This window comes from Balaenoptera ricei, chromosome 4 (genome assembly GCF_028023285.1).
Source record: "Balaenoptera ricei isolate mBalRic1 chromosome 4, mBalRic1.hap2, whole genome shotgun sequence".
Classification (NCBI taxonomy): domain Eukaryota; kingdom Metazoa; phylum Chordata; class Mammalia; order Artiodactyla; family Balaenopteridae; genus Balaenoptera; species Balaenoptera ricei.
In genome coordinates, this window is record NC_082642.1 from 9,134,478 (window position 1) to 9,158,666 (window position 24,189).

General features: G+C 34.3%; 1 protein-coding gene across 2 annotated transcripts in view; it reads left to right on the top strand.

Moving 5' to 3' along the window:
* The window catches only part of HLTF (helicase like transcription factor), a 70,393-nt gene extending 46,802 nt beyond the window's left edge, over positions 1–23,591 (top strand). For both annotated transcript variants that reach the window (XM_059920135.1, XM_059920136.1), the window contains exons 15-25: positions 2,449–2,592; positions 4,002–4,140; positions 5,113–5,248; positions 7,485–7,664; positions 12,240–12,364; positions 12,849–13,027; positions 14,337–14,462; positions 14,779–14,891; positions 15,227–15,407; positions 18,829–18,909; positions 21,282–23,591. In XM_059920135.1, the coding sequence (XP_059776118.1) occupies positions 2,449–2,592; positions 4,002–4,140; positions 5,113–5,248; positions 7,485–7,664; positions 12,240–12,364; positions 12,849–13,027; positions 14,337–14,462; positions 14,779–14,891; positions 15,227–15,407; positions 18,829–18,909; positions 21,282–21,434 (1,557 nt within the window). In that variant the 3' untranslated portion in view covers positions 21,435–23,591. The remainder of the gene's footprint in view (positions 1–2,448; positions 2,593–4,001; positions 4,141–5,112; positions 5,249–7,484; positions 7,665–12,239; positions 12,365–12,848; positions 13,028–14,336; positions 14,463–14,778; positions 14,892–15,226; positions 15,408–18,828; positions 18,910–21,281) is intronic.
* The last annotated feature ends 598 nt before the right edge of the window (positions 23,592–24,189 follow it).

Consider the following 24,189-nt stretch of genomic DNA (forward strand, 5'->3'; position numbering starts at 1 on the left):
ACAGTGATTTTTTAACTGCTTGGGGCCATGGATATGTATTTTTAAGATCGGTAATTAGTATTTCATTATAATTTTATATTTGGAAAAAAACCAAAAGTTTAGTATATAAACTTAAGAAAGGAAACCTTGGCAAAATCATGCCTACTGAGGTTATGGAAAAACTGACTTTTAAAGGAATGAGTGATGGTTGAGCATATAGGGGTAAGAATTAGAATTTTGCAATCTCTCGACAAGCTGCTCTCTTCCAAGCCCCCCGGTAACATAACCTAGCACCGTAATAAACAAGCTAGAAGTGCCTTATCTTCCCTTCTTTGTCTTCAAACATGGGAAAGAATCCAGTTAAAGGAGGAAGATACCAATCCCACTTACACCGCATAATTTTTCTGGATATTTGGACAGATTATTCATCCTCCCAATGGAAAATTAAATAATAATACCTATTTCATTCTCACAGACACACACACACACGCAACCAGCACAGTGACTAGAAACTCAACACTATAGTTCTCTTTCTCCAAAAGAGTTAATTTTCTTTTATGTCAAGTCTGATCTTTCCACAAATGTTCTCTCTTTCATTTCAAGGTAACCTGTTGATTCAGTTTTCTCATACTGTTCTCTTTCTCCTTTCGTTTTCCACCAGATTTCTTGAAAAATTCTCTGCATTTTCACCTTTACTCTTTCATGTTTTATCCTCTTTTCTGTATTTTTGCCTTTATTGTTTCAGATTTCATTCTCTCTTTAGCCCACGGTAAGTCTGGTTTTTGCTCCCACCCTCCATAGAAACTCTTTTTGAAGGCCTTCAAAGACTTCATTGTTGCCATGTCCAGTGAGTTCCCTTTTTCTTTTCCTCTGCCCTGACTTTGTTTCCCTTTTATTACTTTTTGTTATGTGTTATTTTGTAAATCTTTAATCCTTTTGGTAAAGAGAGGGAATGAACATAAATTACAAATTAAAAAATTGATCTTGTATTCATGCTAGAAACTTTGATATTCTTCGGGCCCCTGCCCAAGATTTTGTCTGCTATCCCAATTTTCTGACCAGTTTTTCTCTACCTCTTCCTTCCATGCTTCCTATGTAGTCTGCCTTTTTCTCACTTAAAGCTTTTTTTTTCTTTTTGTATTATGAAAATTTGTAATGAGATCTCCATTAGTCATCTAGATTCAAGAATCAAAAGTTTACCACATTTGCTTTATTATTTTCTTTGCTGGAATATTTAAAATCATCTCTCAGATGTCATGTCTTATCTCCCAATAGAAGCATAAGCTGTGCTTTTTAAATATTGCTCCCTGCAGGCTTTTCCCCTAACTGGTTTCCTCATTGTATTTGTTCTCCTTAGAAAATCTTATTCATTCCTGTAGCTTCATGTACTGTCTACTGATAACTTTAAAGTCTGTATCTACACCTGCATTACAGGCCAGTATTTAAATTTTTGTAGTATATTTCTCCAGTCAGATGTTCTATGGTGACCAAAAATTTTAAATGTCTAAAATAGTAATACTCATTATCTCTTTCTCATCTTTATGCCTGCTTTCCCTTCTTTTTTTAAACTTCTCTGTATCTTTATCACACAGTTCTTCTGGTAGTTATTTTAAGTATCAGAGTCTTCTTTTGTCTTCTCCCTTTTCTTCATATCCCATATTTAATTAGTTCTCAAGTCCCATCAGTCACTGTCTTTCACACCAGTCCTTTCCATTCTGTTCTTACTTTTGCCAGTCTTGTATAGGTCTTCATCATCTTTATCATTTTTCATCTAATAGTTTCCCAGCTGTGTCTCCTTAGTACCTTCTGTCTCTTTCTAATCTTTTTTTTTTTTTTTTCCTGCTCAGAATCTCCCAGATCTACTGTTTTCTTGAGTTAAAAAAACCAAAGCAGACAAAAAATTCTCAAGTTTTTAAAACTGATCATGTTGTCAAGGAGGACAGGGACCAGGTCTTATTTTTCTCGTTAGCTGTACCACCTTTCTGGTTGATACCTGGCAAACAGTAGGCCTATAATAAATGAACGAAAGTAGATACTGTGCTTGAATCTCTACCTACATTCATGAAAATATTGCCTACTGTTCTTTCAGTGTTTAATTTTGATAATATTCAGTCACTAAATGGAAGCATTCAAGACCCTTTTTGTAAAATACTAAACTAAAAAAAACTTACTGTTTTAAAAAAGCTTGGTTGCTTTTTCCTTCTAAAAATGAAGCAGCTGCCCACTGGTAGGGACAGGCAAAATTTATATAATGTATTATTATTGTATATATGTCAGTTTCCCTGGCAATAAAATAACTAGTATTGTTATTATCATTGTTGTGGTTTTAGTTTAGATTGCATGAAACTTGTTTTTATGCAATTGTAGTAGTTTGATTTGTGACACTACTGCCAAGACAGTACATTTTATACACATATTGAACCTGACACTAACCTACTTATTATTAAAATATTTCTAATTTTCTTTTAGGACCAGTTTGGACAACATATAAAATCAGATGTGCACTTGAATTTTTATGTTTATTATGGTCCTGATCGTGTTAGAGACCCAGCCTTGCTTTCGAAACAGGATATTGTTTTGACTACATATAATATTTTAACTCATGACTATGGAGTAAGTATGTTGACACCCAGAGATTTTCGGAAGTTGAATTTAAGTAATTGCTTCAGGTTTCTAAAGTGTTCTAAAATTCAGGCTTTATACTCTTCCCTTAATATATAGGAAGTAAATAGGAAATTTTTTTAAATAAAATATTTTATTAAAATTAATTTTACCTATATCTTGTTACTTTTTAAAGTGTGGCTACTGGAAAATTTAATATGACATCCGTGGCTTGCATGACATTCCTATTCGACAGTGCTGCTCTAGACCCTTTTTCCAGAAGCATTCATGTGCATACATATCCACATAATTTTGTATATAATTTCAGGAACTGGTAGGAGTGCCCTAAATCCCATCCATGGGTTCTAGCCCCAAATTAAGGATCTCTAAATCAGGAGTTTCACAGGTTTCTTCAGGTGCGGCATTTACCACACTATCTGCACAGATTTACCACACTGTACAGATGGGGAAACTTGAGCATCAGGCTGTCCTCCCAGCCCAGCAGCTGAGCCCAGGGACCCCGTCTGCTGGGCTGTGGGGCTGCCTGGCCCTCCTGTACTGGTGTGGAGGGCTGGCACTGGGGGTCACCTCTTGGAGGGTGATGCTGCAGCTCTGCCTCTCTAGTCCCCCCAAGAGGAAATTGTTTTTTAATATATTGCCAAAAAAAAAAAAAAAAAGAACAAGGTTCAACTTCCTTTAGATAATAATTTAGGAATATTTTATATTTAGAACACTTAAATTTTAAAATCTGAATTGTAATTAAGCGTATATAGCAATTTGCAAATGAATTCTTACTTTTTCTGATATTCTAGAATATTGTTTTCTGTCATAGTGATTTGATAATTGTTTATCTCAATTTAAAAATAAGCTTTTTTGTATCTGAAATTTGTTTCTCAGTTCATTTAGAATTCTAATTGTTGTTTGCCTATAATTCCAGTTGTTAAGTTAAAATGTTTTCCAAAATACTTTACTATAAAAATTTTAGTCTTTAGGTAAGAACATTAACTTTTACATAAAAGTAATTATGTTATATTCAAATAATTCTTTTTACTGACGATTTTTATATCATCATATGTTTGAATCTGAGGCAGAATAAGAATAGCTCAGTGTTTTGGACCAAGGTCTCATCAGAGAGCTAGATTACCTGGGTTTGAATGCTAGCTCTGCACTTCATAGCTGTGGTACTTTGAGCAACATACGTCACACCTTGGTGCTTCAATTTTCTCATCTGTAAAATAGGAGTAATAATACTTCTTAAGTTTGTGAACGTTTAATAATTTAATATATGTAGTGCTTAAAGCAGTACCTACCACATAGTAAGTGATGATATTAAAGAATAACAACTCATATTACTTATCAAATTACATAAAGTATTATTTTACTTTCCTGTGTTTTTAATTCATATGAAACATTTATTTCAGACTAAAGCTGATAGTCCGCTACATAGCATAAGGTGGCTAAGAGTGATCCTGGACGAAGGACATGCCATACGAAATCCAAATGCTCAGCAGACAAAAGCTGTACTTGATTTAGAAGCAGAAAGAAGATGGGTATTGACAGGTAATGATAGCATATACTTTAAAAAAAATGAATTCCCAAATATGTATGGTTAAGTTATGAGGTAACTTTGTAAACTTCAAGTGGATATAAAGTCTCTCCCAAAAATCAATTATAGAAATCATTTAATAAAACATTTTGACTTTTTTTTATAGCTGCCCATGATATAGCAACATTTGAATTATAGTTCATTTATGGAACAGTCACTAGACTTATTTTTGAACTTTGGAACTCTAGACACTTTAATCCTCCAATTAGAATCTTGATTTCTCTGCTTCCCATCATGGAGTTTGTTTGCTACTCATGAACCTGTACTGGAAGATGGGGACGAGAATATAAACTCAGATTAGTTTTTTTCTTCTTGCTAGTGCTGCTGATTTAAAAATCAAATAAGCAAATGTTCTTGATAAGGAGAAAGTTGAGTTTACGGGGTCTGTGGTCTTTTTGTTAGTATGGCAAGTGAGAGCTAAAAATCAGAGCCAGACTGTATTTTGAGATTGTGTATATGTTTAACAAAGGATTATAGTCACAGCTTAATAGTTAGTGGGTCTGCTTAGAACGAAGTGCCCATTTTCTTTTTTTATTTTATTTATTTATTTATTTATTTATTTTTGGCTGTGTTGGGTCTTCGTTTCTGTGCGAGGGCTTTCTCCAGTTGCGGCAAGCGGGGGCCGCTCTTCATCGCGGTGCGTGGGCCTCTCACTATCGTGACCTCTCTTGTTGCGGAGCACAGGCTCCACACGCACAGGCTCGGTAGTTGTGGCTCATGGGCCTAGTTGCTCCGCGGCATGTGGGATCTTCCCAGACCAGGGCTCGAACCCGTGTCCCCTGCATCGGCAGGCAGATTCTCAACCACTGCGCCACCAGGGAAGCCCTAGTGCCCATTTTCAAGTGTTGTCTCCGTTGATCGGGCTGGTGGATATTTTGATTGTGTACTCTGGCTATAGAGTTATAACAGTTTTCTGTTCTTTTTAGGCACTCCAATTCAGAATTCTTTAAAGGACTTGTGGTCTCTTCTTTCCTTCTTAAAACTTAAACCATTTCTTGATAGAGAATGGTGGCATAGAACAATACAGCGTCCTGTCACAATGGGAGATGAAGGAGGACTTAGGTAAGTAATTTCAGGACAACTGATTAATATTAGCTACAAATAATTATTAGCAGCTTGAAGCAGTTGCCACTTTCATTACTATTTTAACCTGACTGTTGGCTTTCCTCTCCAAAAAGTGTTTACAGCTTAATGTCTTTGACTCTCAAAAATCTGATGATTCTTGTTTGGGGGATAAAAATTTCTACCTACCACTAAAAGGTTAACCCTCCTTTCCCCTGATTTTAGTCAAAACTGTGAAGGAAGGCAGAGCTATATGGTCTTTGTGTGTTGCTCTTACCCTCAAAACCACCATTAATAAATTAAGCAGTGACAGGAAAAACATTATACGCTCAGAGAATCCAATATGCACTAAATTTTCATAACTTATCTTGTATAGCAGTGGTCCCCAACCTTTTTGGCACCAGGGACCAGTTTCATGGAAGACAGTTTTTCCACGGATGGGGGCAGGGTGGGGGATGGTTTTAGGATGATTCAGGCGCATTACATTTTTTGTGCACTTTATTTCTATTATCATTACATTGTACTATATACTGAAATAATTATACAACTCACCATAATGCAGAATCAGTGGGAGCCCTGAGCTTGTTTTCACTTGCTACTCACTGATAGGGTCTTGATATGAGTCTGCAGGCAATTGATTTATTATGGTGTCTGTGCAGTCAAACCTCTCTGCTAATGATAATCTGTATTTGCAGCCACTCCCCAGCGCTAGCATTACTGCCTCAGCTCCACCTCAGATCATCAGGCATTAGATTCTCATAAGGAGCACGCAGCCTAGATACCTCGCACACGCAGTTCACAGTAGGGTTCGCGCTCCTATGAGAATCTAATGCCGCCGCCGATCTGACAGGAGGCGGAGCTCAGGCGGTAATGCGAGTGATGGGGAGCGGCTGTAAATACAGATGAAGCTTTGCTTGCTCATCTGCTGCCCACCTTCTGCTGTGGGGCCTGGTTCCTAACAGGCCACGGACAGGTACCGGTCCATGGCCTGGGGGTTGGGGACCCCTGTTGTATAGCTTTATATAGTGATAGCCGAATGATGTGGTAATACAGTGGCATTAACAAGAGTTTTACAAGACAGAAAGTTGTTTCTGGTGGAGATAGATAAAAACTCAACTTCTCATAAATATCAACTTGCTGATAGCCATTTTGAAGGTACTAGGCTAATGTTCAAATTTTTTGCCTGGAGCAGTGGTTTTCAGACAGAGGGTTTAGGATTCATTAGCATTTGTGAAATCATAAAGATGGCAGCTAGCATTATAGCTGTTCATTAAAGAAAATGAAATAGAGTAGAAGATTTAGGAAAATAGCAGAGTGCATCACACACAGTATTGTTTTGTGAAATGTTTGTTTCTGTTATATGTATATGTGTTTCTGTATGTTTGATGGATGGAGTAAAATACGTTTCTTACTGTGGGTTACAGTGAAAAAGATTCAAAAGCCACTAACCTAGTTTGCAGTACTGTCTACTTGATTCCTCAGAACCAACTATTTAAATTCTGATTTAAGAAATTGTATTTATAGTTCATTGTTAGGAAAAAATCTTTTTTTAAAGAGTTGCTTCCTTTTTTTTTCTGATATTGAGAAGAGATTTTAAAGGTTGTAGAATCTAGAAGGCATTTATCCCTCTTCTGAATTGTCACATCATGTTTTAATTTTTATTTTTGGCACTCATTACTTTATAAAAATTACTTATTTATGTACCTTGATTTTCATATTACTGGAGAAATTTTTTGAAGATAAGATCTTACTCATTGTATGTATTTATGATGTTTAGTATAATGCCTTGCGCTTAATAGGTACTTTTTAAGAATTTGAGTGTCAAACTTTGGGTGGTGTAGTTGACAGAATTGAGAAGTAAAAAGAGGGTTAGTGATTAGAAAAACGGGGAGAAGAGCTTCAGAAAAATAAGGACAGGATAAAAGATTAAACTGTGACTGGTACTGAATTGAGGTCAAATTTAAATGTATTTTGTTGCTATAAATTTCTCTTTGTAGAATATGTCTGCCATTATAAGATTGGATAAAACCTCAAACAAGCATTTTTTTAAAAAAAATCTTTAAGGTTAAGATTTTTTTTAGATTTAGATTTAGATTTTAGATTTTTTTTCTTTAAGGTTAAAATCTCTAAGGTTATAGAACGGTAATAGATTAAGATATTCTTTTTTTGTTCTCATTGAATTATTAACTTATGAAGAAATAAAAAGTTATGTGATTATTTCTTTTATTTTGATTAGGCGTTTACAGTCCCTAATTAAAAATATTACACTTAGAAGAACAAAGACAAGCAAAATTAGAGGAAAACCTGTTTTGGAGTTACCAGAACGTAAAGTATTTATTCAGCACATTACACTTTCAGATGAAGAGAGGAAGATTTACCAGTCTGTGAAAAATGAAGGCAGAGCTACTATTGGAAGGTATGGAGAAAGAAAGTCATTTTAGAAATTAGTTTTTATTGTCTTTGTTAACTTTAATTGAATAGCATTTTTTAGGTATGTTAGCAATAAAGTCTTATTAAGTGCACTGAAGTATAATTTGTTTTTTTTAACTATTTACTTTTTAACAAATTAATAGTTCAACTGAGTGAAATAATATTATAATTCACCAGGTAAGTAATTCCTTAAGTTAGGAAAAACGTTTACGTGAAATGGCAAGTCTTGGATTGCTAGTCAGAAGACCTTGCTTGCTTCTATTCCTGGTTCTATGTCATGGGAGAAGATTAAAAACATTGAGAGAAGTATATCTAGAGAAAATAAACCTATTAAGGACTAAAACTTGGGGGAACGTTCCACATTAAAGACATAGGAAAATAAAGAGGAGCCACTGGAAGAGATTCTGTCAAGGGGAGATGTATGAAGAAAGTAGAGAAACTGTTACAGAATTCCAGTAAAGACTGTAATCAAGAAAGAATATATGGTCAGTAGTGTCACATAGTGCAGAGACTTAGTAAAGGCTATTTACAGTAATTTGGTGATTCAGAAGTTACCGGTATAAACTCCCAGAATGGTTTCACTAGAATGATGAGATATGTAGCCAAATTGTAGGAGTAAAGGGATTGCAAAGAAGTAGCCAGCTGTAGGGGTAGACCATTTTTTCACGAAGTTTGTCTTTAAAAGGAAGAAGACTGGTAGATAGGATTGACAGTTGGCTGCTGGATCAATTGTTTGATGGTTTTATTTGTGTAATTGCTTTGAGAGTAAGAGAACATGGAAGAGACTACAGATAGAAAAGAGAATAAAACAAATTGGTGGAGAAAAATAAAGCCTACTATGGAGGTAAATAATATCAAGAGTACAATCAGTGAACTATGAGACAAGATATGTACAGAGTAAGGCAGTGGGAAGTTGAGGAAGGTAGACTGGATTTGCAGCCATTGCAAAAAGTAAGGTTTTTAGAGGGGTAGACAGGCTCCACGTGGTATTGGATCTATGTAAAAGTTAAATCAGTAGGACTTTCCAACCACACATGGAAATCTGGAACTAGGAGCTGATGAAGTGTAGATTAAAGGTATTGGGGATTGGTAGGTGAGAAATTCTAGTCTAAGCAAGAGCATGTTTGATGTGAACGCATGAAGGAACCAGAATGAGTAGGAGACAAGTGAAGGCAGGACAGGGTTGAGAATATAGGGGAATCTTCAAAACATAAGAACTTCAGTGAGGTACAAAGCAGGTTTAATAGGAATTAGGAATATTGAGAAAGATTGTTCTAAGCAAGCGATTTCAGAGTTCAAAATCTTGCAGTGGTGATTCAAATTTCCTTCATATTCATTCTTTCAACCAAAATTTATTAAGTGCCTGTGCGCCAGGCACTGTTGTACACATTGGGATACAGCAGAGTAAAGCAGAAAAAAATCTCTACCCTCAAGGAGTTTATATTTCAGTGGGAGGTAACAGATTAAAAAATTAAGTTTTATGGAAAAGAAGTAAAGCAGAGAAAGGAGGTAAGGGAGCACTGAAGCTGTTTTTATAGGGTATTCAGGGAAGATGATTTCACTGAGAAGGTGATATGTGGGAAAAGATTTAAAGGAGATTGGGGTTGGGGGGCATTTCTGGCAGAGGGGAACAGCAAGTGTAAAGGCCCTGAGCTGGGAGCATACCTGGGGAGCTTGAGCAACAGAGAGGCAGGTGTGGCTGGATAATGTGAGCAAGGCGGAAAATAGTGATGATGTCAGAGAGCTGTTGGAGTGGGGGTGGATGACAGTTACGTCACGCATTGTGGCATATTTGAAGAACTTTGGCTTCTACTGTTTATGAGATTTGGGAACCTTTGAAGGAAGGGTTTTGAACCACGAGTGACTTAATTTTACTTACATTTTTAAAGGATCACTGGCTGCTGTGTTAAGACTTACATTGTAGAGTCAAGGCATAAGTAGGGAGAACAGTAGCAAAAATCAAAGCAAGAGATGATGGTGTTTTTTTTTTTTACTACAGTAGTAGTGATGAAGGGGGTGAGAAATGCCCGGATTCTGTTACATTTTGAAGGTAGAGCCAACAGAACTTGCTGATTGATACAGTATGGGGTGTGAGAGAGAGGAGTGAAAGATAACTGCAAGGTTTTTCACATGAGTGGCTAGAAGGATGGAATTGCCATTTGCAGAATAGGTCTATAGGGAGGAGCAGAGTTTTTTCAGGGAAGATGAGAAACTCAGCTTTGGACACATTGATTGTGTGATGCCTGTGTGATTTCCAAGTGGAGATGTCACATAGTCAGTTGGATATGAGATTAGAGTTCATGGGAATGCTCTTGGTTTGATATAAATTTGAAAGTCACCTGTGTGTAAATGTTAATTTTAGCCGGGAGACTGGATAAGATCACCAAGAGAGTGAGTGAAGTTAGAGAAGAGTTCTAACAAGATAGGAGTAGCTGGTGAGGTAGGAGGAAACTTCTACTTCGGTATCTGGCACTCAAAAGAAATTTCTTAAACTGAAATATTCATTTTCAGTGTAAGAAGTGATGCCAGGGAATAATTAGACTATTGGTAAATGTTATTCTGTTTGAAAAGGTTGAAAAAGAGTAACTTTATTGAAACTGTGTTCTCAGAGAAAAAATGTTATTTAAAAAAATCTTAATAGGTAATACATTTACTAACATTTATTGAGCACTTACTACATGTTATGCATTCATCTAAGAGTTTTATGTGTATTAATTCACAACAATCCTATTAAGTCAGTACAGGGATTACCTACATTTTACAGATGAAGGATCCGAGGCACAGAGCAGTTAGGTGACTTACACTGTGTCACACAGCTAATGAATGACAGAGGTGGTGTTTAAATTCAGGTAGTTTGGTTCTAGAATTTGTAAGTTCAGTCTTTATATTGCCTATTCCTTGCATTCTTGAATACTGAGAAGCATTTGTTGCCATAATACTACTCTTACTAATAATATCAGCAGATACATATCATTTACCATAGTCCAGCACTATTCTAAATGCTTTGCATGTACTAACTTTTTTAATACAACAGTCCTGTGAGGTATGTATTATGCCACTGTTACAGCTGAGGAAGCTCAAGACACAGGTTGAGAAACCTGCCCAAGTTTTCACAGTTAAATTGACAGAGCCAGATTTTGAATTCAGACAGTCTAGCTCTAGAGTCTGTCCTCTTAACCATTAGGCTATATTTCTCCTATTGCCTTAATACTTAAATATCAGATTGCCTTGCTATATAATTTTTGGATCACCCATTCTTTCTTCAGAACCTGTATTGTCTTTGTTCTACTGTGTTTTATATTGAATAGTTCCATGGAAAACCTTGATTTTTATTTTATTCTTTAAAGTCCAGCAATTTCACCAGGATCTCTGTTGATTTCTTTATGGAACATGTGGTACCATTTAAATCTGTAGATTCCAGTCTTCCCCTGCACCCCCTTTTGGGAAAGTTTTCTTAAATACTGTTTCCTGTTCCATTATTTCATTTCTCTCTGTGTATGCTGGATATTCTTTTTTTTTCCAGAGGTATCATTTTATTCTAATCACTTACATCTTTCTGTTTAATTTTGCTTTTCTCAATCCTGTTTCCCACATTCTTTCTTATGTTTTTATCAGTGGCTAGTCCCTTTTATGCTGGCTTCCCTGTGGCCTCCTCGGATAATTTACTTTTCTCTTTCATACTTTTTAGCTGTACCAGCTCATCTTTGGTCTCTGTTTTGTTTTACCTTTTCAAGTTTTGTCTCAGCTTTAAGCTGTTGGTGTTTTTTAGGAGGAACTGTTTTATTGAGTGGTGTTAAATCATGGCAGCATTCTTGGTCATAATTTTTATTTGCTCTATGGCAACATTTTTCTGGTGAGTTTTCTTTCACTGCCATTTGTTCTCTCCCTTGCTCTTTGCTGATTGTTACTCATATATGGATGTCTTGAGTTCTTTCTGGACTAGCTATTTGCAAGAGATTGATATGAAGGGACAGGAATCATAGCTGTATCCTCGACTAGCAGGAAATATATCCTTATTTAATTATGACTCAGGGTTACATGTGAGTTCTTTCAGATTTTACTTGTGCTCATAAAACAGAGATCAGAAACTTTAGGGTTCCTTACGATATGGAATGCTGTGGTTATAGTCTTTTCTGAAAACACAGTAGGGCCACGTGTTTCCTTATTCCGCTTGCCTTCCCTCCGTCTTGGTATAAACTTGTCCAGGGACGTTCAAGCCATGAGCCACGCACATAAGAGATGGTGATTTTCTCCTTAGGGCATGCTGTCTATTTTGAAGAATTGTGCTCTGGCAGGTCTGCTTGAGATCTGCAGTCATATCTCTCAGTATCTTCCTTTTTGACTTCTACTGCAGTTGGCAGCCATTTCTCATATACTTTGCTTTATTGTTACAAATCTCTCCTGGTTTCATTAAAGATAGAGTTTACTTTTCTGTTTTCCATTCATGTTTTGAAGTGATTTCCAGGGAAGAAGCAAACAATGCCATTTTTGTTGCACTGTTTTAGAATAGGAAAGATTATTGTTTAGAGGCCTTCATAATATTTAACGTTTTTACCTCTAGGTATTTTAACGAAGGGACTGTCCTTGCACACTATGCAGACGTCCTGGGTCTTTTGCTTAGATTGCGGCAGATTTGTTGTCATACTCACCTTCTTACAAACGCAGTGTCTTCCTGTGGTCCCTCAGGTAGGTAAATGTGGTTGGTTTACACATCATATTTATTAGAGATATTTAAATAAGAATGAGAAGTTTTTCATATGGCCTAAATTTAGTTTATTTGTCAAATGGACATTGATTTTAGAATAGGACTCAACTAGAAATATACTCAAGAACCTCTCAACAATGAAATGGAATGTTAATGAGGTTTCCAAGGATTTCCAGTGATAGTCTTAGAAGAAAGGTTCAAATTGGATCAGCCTTTTATTCTATGGTAGTACCCGCAGATGGTGTTACAATGATGTTTCTGTGTAAGGTATGTTATGTGAAGCTTCTGAATTTTTCTTAAAATTTCAAATTTAAATCATGCCTTTTGCCTGTGATAAAAATAAATAAATAAATAAAAAGACTTAAGACTACCCAAGCAAAACTTTTCCCTATATAAGGAAGATTAAGATTGTCTAGTCATATTACGAGTCTTGCTCTGAAATTAATTTTTCAGCCTTTTCTCTAGGAAATGATACACCTGAAGAACTACGAAAGAAGTTAATAAGGAAGATGAAGTTAATTCTGAGCTCAGGTTCTGATGAAGAATGTGCAATTTGCTTGGATTCTTTAACGGTTCCTGTCATAACACATTGTGCACACGTCTTTTGTAAACCCTGCATTTGCCAAGTCATTCAGAATGAGCAGGTTAGTTTTATGCTGAGTACAAATTCAGTGTTTGATGGAGTAGTGTTGCAGTGTTGAGTGTAATGAAAACCCAAGTCCAACAGAGACTATAAAGAGTTTTGCACTTGGATTTCCTAGTGCACCTTTTATATATAGTTAATTTTATCAGTGTTTTAATAGATATGTTTCGTATAATTAAGCCCTTTTAATATAAAAAGACATTTTTTGGAGGGATATTTCACAGTCAATATTTTAGTTCTACTAACTCTTTAGATCATCTTTGTCTAAGAAATAGATTGATAATGTGAGACACAAAGGTAATTTAAAATTTTCTAGTAAAACAGATGAAGTTAATTCTTATAATGCATTTTTATTTATCCAGTATATCTAAAATATAGAAAATTAATGAGATACCTTACATGATTTTTTAAAACTTAAAGTGTTCAAAATTCAGTGGTATTGTGCACTTACAACACATCTCAATTTGTCTTTACCACATTTCAACAGCTTAATTGCCATGCATGGCTGTTGGCTACTATAGCTAGGTAGGTCTAGATTCGTGTGAAGTGGAATAATCCTTTAAGCAATCCTTCTGAGGTATAATTTTTTACAACTTTTTATTGAGATATAATATACATATAACGGAAAATGCACATGTCATGATTGTATAGCTCAGTGAATTATGAAGTAAACAAATCCATATAACTACTACCCAGATCTTCCTGTGTTCCCTCCCAATCATTACTCTCTCCCTCCTCTCTAAAGGTAACTCTACTATACTGACTTATAACATTGTTTTAGGTTCAGAATCTTTTTTACTGTAATAGTATTTGGTATGTAGTTATTTTAGGTATAATCTTATTAGTATGCCTTGGTACAAAATGGACGCAACAGATAACTGCTTTGAATGAACCTGATAGGACTTATCAGATCTGGACTGGCTTTATAGGCTATTAAGAAGGAAATTATTCTTTTTTCTTCTAAAGAATAGTTCTATGCTATATTGTAATTAGGTTCAAGAAACTTATTCATGGTTTCTTTACTTGTCTGAAAATAGTATAATATTTATTGTTTCAAGCTCTTGCTGCTAGTCAGGATCACCTACTTTTGCTCTCTTTTTTACCAATCCCACTTACTACATTAGAACATTATATCTGCCTGGAGTTCAGCATGTACACATTTATCTCAAATGGATGAATGTAATAAAAGGTTTAATAAAATGCTGGCTATTAGGGAAATAGAATTTACCATGCCTTTTAAAATTTTTAGGCAAATTTATATTTCTGTTCCTTTGTTAAATGTCACTCATACTTTGTTCTTTCTTATATAGCCACATGCTAAATGCCCTTTATGCAGAAATGATATACATGGAGACAATTTATTAGAATGTCCTCCAGAAGAATTGGCATGTGACACTGAGAAAAAGCCTAATATGGAGTGGACATCCAGTTCGAAGGTAAATATACATGTGCAAATGTTTGAGTATTTGTTTTATGTTTATATAAAGAAATACCATATTTAGAAATAGTAATTCTGCTTTTAATCCTGTCATTTGAGTATTATACTCTGTCGGTGGTTACTGGCTTTTTGTTTCTTTCTGCTGGTGAATTTGAGAGGCGAGAGAAAGCGTTCAGATTATGATAGTATTTTTTTAGTCTCAATTTTTTAAAAAATTGGTGGTCTTTTACATTTGTATTTTAGGGAGATAATATGGTAGGACCTTTCTCTTCCAATTCAAAATGGAATCTAATGGGTGTCCTAATTTTTTTCAGATTAACGCTCTAATGCATGCATTGATTGATTTAAGAAAGAAGAACCCCAACATAAAAAGTTTAGTTGTTTCTCAGTTTACAACATTTCTGTCTTTAATAGAAACACCACTCAGGTAAGTTCAACAGTGTTTCTGACTTGGAGCAAAAGGATTTTATATAAATGTTTTAATTTGGATAGCAAAAAATCATTATGTATGTTTTACTCATTTCATCTATGTAAAATAACAGTCAGTAACAATAAAGAATACTTCTGAGAACTTAGAATTTTAAAGATTAAGTCCTGAGTTCATAGGAAAAAGGTTGACTGCAGGGCCTGACATACTAGTAGATGATTAGTAAATATTTGTCAGCAGAAATGAGTGAAAGAATTGGTTGAATGAAAAGATTACAATTACTTAACATGTTTTTATAGTGTAGTGTTACTTGTCTCTTTTGTCCCCTCCATTAGAGCCTCTGGATTTGTGTTTACTCGTTTGGATGGTTCTATGGCCCAAAAGAAAAGAGTTGAATCAATTCAGTGTTTTCAAAACACTGAAGCAGGATCTCCAACTATAATGCTTCTATCCTTAAAAGCAGGTGGAGTTGGTTTGAATCTTTCTGCAGCTTCTCGAGTATTTTTAATGGATCCAGTAAGTAGTTTTGTGGACTTTTTGGTATGTTACTACTTCTTTAAAAAAATAAAAATAAAAACAAAAAACTATTTGGTAAATACCTTTATAGTTGTAACTGATTGTGAAAATTCTTAGGCAAACTTTAGAAATAGACAATAACTTAGTAAATGTGTTTTAAGGGCTTTCTCTTAAGTGCTTTACATGTATCGACTGAAATTCTCACAACATCTCTATGAGATGGATCTTGTTACTATCCGTATTTTACATGTGAGGAAACTGAAACATTAGAGAAATGAAATAGCTTGCCCTATCACACAGTTAGTAATATACAAATCAGGATCGGGGTCCATGTTTATAAGTATTATGCTGTGCTTTTCTACTGCTCTTCTATATACAGAATAAGTTTCTATTAACTCTAATGCTTTAGGGAAGTGTTTTCATTGATTTGGCCCATGAATAATGAAATCTTACTTTGTGTCAGGGAATCTTACTGGCACAGGGAATCTGGATATAAACAAGATAGACAAAGTAGCCACCATCATGGTGCTAATAGTCTCAAGCTTTAACATGCATAAGAATTAGGAAATGCAATTTGACCTCTGTCTTCAGATTTAGGAGTTCTTGGATGAGACCCAGGAAACTGCATTTTTATATAGACCATAGGTGATTCTAGGTGCACATGGTCCAGCATCACAGTTTTAGAAACAAATACCATTAATGGAACGCTTTGGGTAAACTTCAGTGTCTAATACAGTGTAATTACTGTGCGCAATACAGGTCTAGGGGTAGAGTGGGAGTTGAAATTCACTCTGAAGTTGACACATCAAACTGTGTGACTTAGAGGTGCATCCACATAGGAGCACTTTTTTTCTGATTGCACAAAGGGGCTTTTTGGACTGGAAGCACTCTGAACTAATTCAGTTTCTAATTTGCATTGGGTACCGTTTGGGCTAGAGGCAACCCTGTGCTGTTTCTGTGCATTCACAGATCTAAAGTTTGTGGTTTTAGCTTGCTGCCTGAAACTCAGAAAATTCATAACATAAAGAAATTTTACTAAGATACAAATTTTGAGTTATTCTGGTTAGGCTATCTAGTTGAAGCATGTACCTGTTACCAAGGCTTTTTTTCCTCACCTGAGGGTAACCTTTCCAGTAATATTACAACCAGAGCCGTACTTAGGCATTCATGGGTTTCATGTTAATGCCATCGGGATGGCAGTGGTCTGTCGTATTTTCTTGCCTTAGTTCTGTGGATGAAGTTTTAAATCTTTGCTAGAGTTTTAGTATTACGGTTATTATAAAAAATATGCATTGTAACTGCAGGTTAAGTTACATGTTAGCTAACCGGATGATAATTCTAGAAGCTGATTTTTGGAACAGATTCCCAAATTATTATTTTTTGGTTATAATCTTAGTACTTCATAAGGAGGAGGTTGTTAATACAAAATACAGTAATTAGTATTGTAAAGTTGACCAGAGACTAAACTCTTTAACAGTTATACTTATAGAAAACTTACGGAATGTTTTAGCAGTTTCATAGTAAGTTGGTTGTTTTTCATTGAACATTTCAAGTTTTCAGATATTGTTTCTAACTTTAAAACAAAAGCCAGGTCCTAGAAAAATAAGATTCAGTTAAAAAAAAAAACAAGAAAAAACAACATTGCTCATGAAGATTTTTACCTCTTTGTCGAGGATTATATAAATGTTAAGATTTATTTGATGTATTTTGATGTTTCATTATGAGCTTTTTTTCTTTTTTCATTATGAGCTTTGATAAAGTTAATTGCTTCCTTCATCACTACATATGAGAATGGGAGCTATCAGTTTTATATTATCATAAAGTAAATTTTATTATACATTTAGTCATACTTGATGTATACTGCCGTCTCACCATGAGGTTCCTAGACAAAAGACAGCAGAGAGGAACATTTTATCTGAGCTCTTAGTATAATGGTTTCAAAATGGGTCCAATTGTAAAATACAAAATATTCACAGAATATGACGTCAGTTTTAGAAACTCATAAGCTAAATAAGTCCTTTAAATCTAACTTTTATACTGAAAAACAATCCCCAAATCAAATTACAGCAAGTTAATAGTAGAATCTCCTTTTCTCTCCATCTCAAGGGAACTTTATTTTTTATTTTTATTTTTAAAATTTTTTTTGGCTGCGTTGGGTCTTCGTTGCTGTGCATGGGCTTTCTCTAGTTGCTGCGAGTGGGGGCCACTCTTCGCTGCGGTGCACGGGCCCCTCACTGCAGTGGCCTCTCCTGCTGCAGAGCACAGTCTCCAGGCACGTGGGCCTCAGTAGTTGTGGCTCGTGGGTTCCAGTGCACAGGCTCAGTAGTTGTGGCGCACGGGCTTAGTTGCTCCGCGGCATGTAGGATCTTCCTGGATCAGGGCTCGAAGCCCTGTCCCCTGCATTGGCAGGCAGATTGTTAACCACTGCGCCACCAGGGAAGTCCCTCAAGGGAACTTTAAAAAGAAGAAAGTAACTGCCTAAGTTGTACTATAAACTTGTCATCTACATATGAATTTATGATTTTGTTTCTATTTTCAGTTGGTACTTTGCTGTATAAATGTTCCTTTTCTCCAAAACACCCTGTTTTCAGCTTCAAGAGTCATCCCATAGTTTAGTTTAAAACTTAATGATCCCTACCCTGACAATTCATGATATTATTTCAAAACCACTTGACTCCTATCTTTCTAGACTGAAAAGCTCTATATCTTTTTTGCTTATCTTCCCTTTTCAGTGCTTCATTGTTTGATTCTTCACCTTAAGACAGTCCCCATGATAATGCCAATGTTAGTTAGCTAATGTTACTTTTTTAGTTCAATTTTGAAGTCAAACTGATTTCAAGTATAGATACTGAAAACTGTATGGCAGAGTCTTAAATAATTTTTAGGACTTCTCATTACTCCTGAAATCTTTTTTTGTGCTTTTACATAATGAAAGGAGGAAAATGAAAGAAAGAGAACCAAACACCAGCAGAAAGGGAGAAAACTTTTTCATAAATGGACTCAATTACCTATCTTTTCTGATGTAAACTAAGTAATTTAAGAGAGCGTATAAACTTCCTCTGTTAAGCAGACATAGTTTGATTGTAAATTGGGTGGAGGGGGAATGAGAAAGACATTATTTGATTAATCAGCAATCATTTATACTGTGTGCTTTCTAGGTATCAGGCCCTGTATTAGATACTAGAAGCGGTGTAGTGAAATGACAGGGGAGAGAATACCTGCCTATCATAGTAGTGATTGGGGGAGGTAGTCAGGGGCTGTGTGGACTTTTTTGTCCCGAGAGCATTTATAATGTCATGATCTGAATTCATTCAGAAAGATTTCAGTCAGTAAAAGGTGAATGAATAATACTGCAACAAAAGGACTTGTGCAGAACACTCACAGATCAGGGTGGTAATTATTCAACTCATGTTCTTATTAGGCCTGGAATCCAGCTGCTGAAGATCAGTGCTTTGACAGATGCCATAGACTTGGCCAGAAGCAAGAAGTTATTATCACGAAAGTGAGTTTTTAAGACATCTATTTTAAAATTAGGTTGATAAGGTTTTCAAAATTATACAAATAAGGCATGAATATATTGTAAAAGATTGAAATAGAATTATGCAGCGCAAACGATGAAGATCATCTTTATTCTGCTGTTTAGAAGGAAGCTACCCTACCATCAATAGTTTAACATGCTAGTCAAAGTTTTTCTCTGTTTACATACATTCATACTTATGTATATGTGTAAATTTCGAAAATTTATTTTAGGATAAATGGGATCATACTTTATTATTTTGCAGTCTGTGTTTTTCCCCCCTGAACAGTATATGTTGGAGACTACCCTGTAAGAACATACAGATCAAACTTACTATTATTCTATCATGGTAGACAGGTAACATAATTACATCTAATTTATTTAACCAGTTCAATTTTTGCTAATAAAAACACTTCTATAATGAGCATTATATTATATGCATCTTTGTGCATATGTACAAGTACAGTACTTCTTCAGGATAGGTTAAGAAAACTAGAATTCTGGATTTAGAATCTTATTAGATAACTGTCAAGTTGTTTTCAAAACAGGCTTTATATGATATATGAGAATGATGTAAATTTATGCTTATGAGATGGTCAAAAAGTGACCTTCTAATACTCATTTACCTAAGACCTTTTGCATATTTGACATATCTCTTGTTAATATTTTTTTCTTGCTTGTATCTTTTGCCCAGTTTTCATAAAGTACAAATATAGTTTTATAGTATAAAGGACTTCTTTATAAATTCTGATTTTAAATGTTTTATGCATGTTGGAAATTTTTTATTCCAGGCTTTTGCTTATCTTTGAACTTTATGTGCTTTTTGTCATGAAAAAGTTTAGAAATTTTTATCATTTAAAACATATCAGCCTTTTTCTTTGTATCTTATGGATTTTGAGGTCTTTCTTAGAACAGAAGGCTTTTACCTTCAAACTTTAAGAATGAATCTCCTGTAAATTATGTAAACTGGGAGTAGTACTTTACAAAAATATCAATAAAAATTGCCGTACTGAAAATTTGGTGGGAAAAAAAAAGAATATCCTGTACTTCTGATTCTTTTGAAATATTTTACCTTTTGTTTATGATTCATGATATGGATCTAACTTTATTTTTTTCAAATGAAGAATCATTTGCTCCATTACCATGTTTTTGGAAAAGTCCATGCTGTTTTTCTACTGATTTGAAATGTCACTTTATCATAAACTAATTCATGGGTCTCTTTCTGGACTCTGTTCTGTCCATTGATCTCTTTTCCTATTCCCAGGACAATATTTCTTTAATAATTACTATGGTTTTATAAAGTATGCTTTGATATCTAGTAGAGCAAAGTGCTCTCATTACCCTTCTTTTTGAAAATTGTGTTGGTTATTAATATTATTATTTACTCTTGAATTGAACTTTGGATTTGGGTTACCAAATCCCATTTAAGAAATCTTGTTTGGGATTTATTGAATTTATGATTAATTGGAGAACTGTCTTCTTTATAAATACAGAGTGTTCCCATATAAGAACTTAGATAGTATCACTCTCCGTTTTTTTAGGTCTTTTATGTATTTTGGTAACATTTTATAACACAGCTTGTATTACAGTAACTGGGACCTCTTGTACGGTGTTGAATAGTAGTAGTCACAGTAATCATTCTTGACTTGTTCCTATCTTTGTTGGGAATACTTTTATTGTTTTACATTTAATATGTTACTCTTGGTAAGTTTCTAGTAGATATCCTTAAATAAGGTTGAGGACATTTATTTCTGGGTTAATGAGGATTTTTTTTTCAAGTCAAGGTTTTTATCAGGAATAAACGTTGAATTTTATCAAATGCTTCTTTAGCATCTATTGAGATGATCACTTTTTTTTTTCTCTTAAATTTTTAATGTTATAAATTATATACCAGATGAAGGCTTGTTCTTTCATTTCTGGGAAAATCTTATTTGGCTTTTTAAATATGTTACATTTATTTTGCTAATATTCCAGCTTCAGAGTTGCCTATAAAGTTTGCTTTTTGTGTGTGTTGCTCTTATCTTGATGATGGAGTTATAATATGTAACTTATGTCCTTACAGGTGTATTCTTTATACAGGAAAACTATATTGAGTGATAAGGGAAAATGGTGCTCATCTCTAGCTATCATATCATGTTCTAAATATTCTCACTGTATATTGAGAAAAAAGGGGGAGTGAAACAGTTTCTAATAGATTATCATTGACCATTTTTGAAAGCTACGTAATACTGTAAGAAAGCAGGTTCTTTTAAAGTATCATTTTCATCATGTCTCGATTTTTTTTTTTTAATTAAAGAATTCAAGTATTGTGACCTAAAAAGTACTTAACCAATTTAACTTTGTTTTTCTTTTTAAAGTTCATTGTGAAGGATTCTGTTGAAGAAAATATGCTGAAAATACAAAACACAAAGAGAGAACTTGCAGCTGGAGCCTTTGGAACTAAAAAAACAGATGCTAGTGAAATGAAACAAGCTAAAATTAATGAAATCAGAACTTTAATTGATTTATAATTTGTGGGACTTGGTAAGGTCAGTTTAATTAGATATATACAGAAGTTTTGGAAATGTGAAAAATAGTTTTAGAAATGAGTTCTAGAGTATATCTTCTAAAAGGAGCATATCGTTTTATATTAGTGAAGAGGTATTACTAATACATAATCTCCTTCTATATATGAACCTATTTTTAATGATATTTCAAATAGCAATAAGTTCTGTTATATACTGTGGCCTAAAATAATTTTTTGAGACAAAAAGTTACTTTTATTCCACTTTTCATATTATCTATGCTGAGTATTTTCATATATCTTCCAAGTACTCAGCTTTTTCATATTTCAAATAAGGTCAAACCTTTTATACTTCTGACCAAACAGTTATTTTCTGTGTTGGACACATTTGGTTATTCACCAAAGTCTCCCATTTGCGAAGCTGTGGATTCGCAGTCCACGTAAACGATTAATATGTGCACAGACGATACAAGAGATGGATTTTATTGGACCTTCAAAAACCATATTTGCATTCCAGAACCTTAAATGAGAGACCAAAGTCCAGGTTAGCAAGTTACTTGGTTTTTTTGTTTGTTTGGCTTTGTTCATGTATGTGTATGTATGTGTTTTGTTTTTGTTTGTTTGTTTTACAGTGTCATTGAGATAAAATTCACATAAGTGATTTGCAATTTTATGTTCATGAAAAAAATTGGGGATTGCGTTAGAGCACTATTTTCTCCGTTTTAGTCAGGTGGTACCATTCTTTTTGTTTAAATGTAACTTGATGTATTAGTGTGTAAATACAGTCTGTGGGGGTGAGAAGGAACCAGTTCTGCCCAATTTGATTTGAATATTTAAATTATGGAATTGCTGAATAGATATTTCTATATATAGATAATTCTTATTTATGTAGCTTTTTTAAAAAAAATAACTATAAATTTTTATAATTCAGAGGACTACTATATGTGAGAGGCATGATAATCTGGATGGAAGTTGGGCTGGATGACCTCCAAAATTGTTTCCACTTTTAAAGACATCTTAATCCCTGAATGGAAAATTTTCTTTGTTATTGTGTTTAGAATCAGAATTTGATTTTGGAACTTAAGTAATGCACCCTTACATCTATCTGTAGAATTAGTCATCTTTTTCCTACTTTTGTTAATAATCAAACTCACGGTAGTTGCCACAGAATCCTGGATGACTCTTTTAGTCACATTTAAAACAAACTATAAATTTATCAGTCAGGTTAGGTAGTCAGTGCTATTTTTTTCCTTAAGGGAATCTTTTTTTTTTTTTAATCCAAAGAAAGAAGAAATTAATTACTATAATAGGAGAAGCTTCATGTTTGATGATACAAATTTAAGAACCTTATATTTTACTTACAGTGTTGGAAGTGACTTGACTGAAAGATAAGAGGAGATTGGAGGCAGCGTTGTATTCTAGGGCACACATCTTAGATTTAGCACATACCTTATCAGCAGCAAAATCTTTCCTTCTCTGTGCCCTGTCCTTTGCTCCAAAGGAACAGTGGATTAGACAGCAGGAATCTTCCCAGTCCCTTTTCTGTTCGGCAGCAGGTGAGGTAGAGGGCTGATGCAAAGGACAAACAGACCTTTCTGCAGGGATGAGAGTGGAATAATAACTTGAGGTTGGTCCACTAGCATAAGAAGCAATAGGGAAGTGCTTTACCTTGCAGGACTAGCATTACACAAAAAATCAGGTTGATCAGGATCTCATAAAATATGATATGTGGGTTCTCTATATACCAGTACTCCAGTGAGATTAAGTATAAGAAGAGTGTGCAGCAAAAACACAACCTACTCTTCTTGCTTACAAAGGCAGAGCCTTGCAAACTCACTGTAAAGGTGAAGACTTTGCTTGCTTCTTTACCCCAAACATTTACAGACTTGTGTTTTTAAACACATTCATAATGATAAATTTGGCAAGTCATTTAAAAAATACCTTTCTGGTTTTGTATAGTTCCATTAAGTGGTGTTTGTTTGTTAAATAAAAAACAACAAATTCATCCTAAGAAAATATATAAACTACTGGAATGAAAAGTTCACATTATGTTTATGCTGTTAACTCTGTTTCATTACTACGTAGAATAATAGCTTTAGAAATATCTTGAAAATATTGTATTCCCACTTGTGGTTCAAACTGGATTTTGTTTTAAATTTAAAATTAATAAAAGTGAAAAATTACTAGCTTCCTCAGTGCTGTAATTTTAATGAGTACTTTTTCTTTAAAGAACATTTAATCTTTCTTTATAAATCTCACACGTCTGTTAAGATGTCTATATTATATAATTATTTTTTACTGAGTACATAATAGTACTATGAGCAGCTGAGAATAATTGACTCATATTCCTACCTCTTTTTAATTTTACTAAATTTCAATTTAACTGGTTGACTCCTTGTTTAGAAATCAGTGTATATATTTTAAAATTTTATGTTAAATGTCTTGATCTTCTTAAACATTGGTTTCGATTATTTTTATTTCCCCATCTGCCAGAAAAAAAGGAGTTGTGATCATAGCTATGTATAGTGGTATACTAGATAACACTCTCGATTATAGACTTTGTCCTAATTACAGCTCCAGGATTGGAAATAATCAAGAAAATAATCATCTTATGTTTAAAACCAGTGAGTACCAATAAAATTATACTCAGGCAGTGCATGTTTTCTGTTGGCATTCATTGGTGTGTTTTTTATTCATTTTATTTATATGCTTGCCAAAGTTCTGTTCATTAGTATTTGGAAGGAAGATTCATTAAAAACATG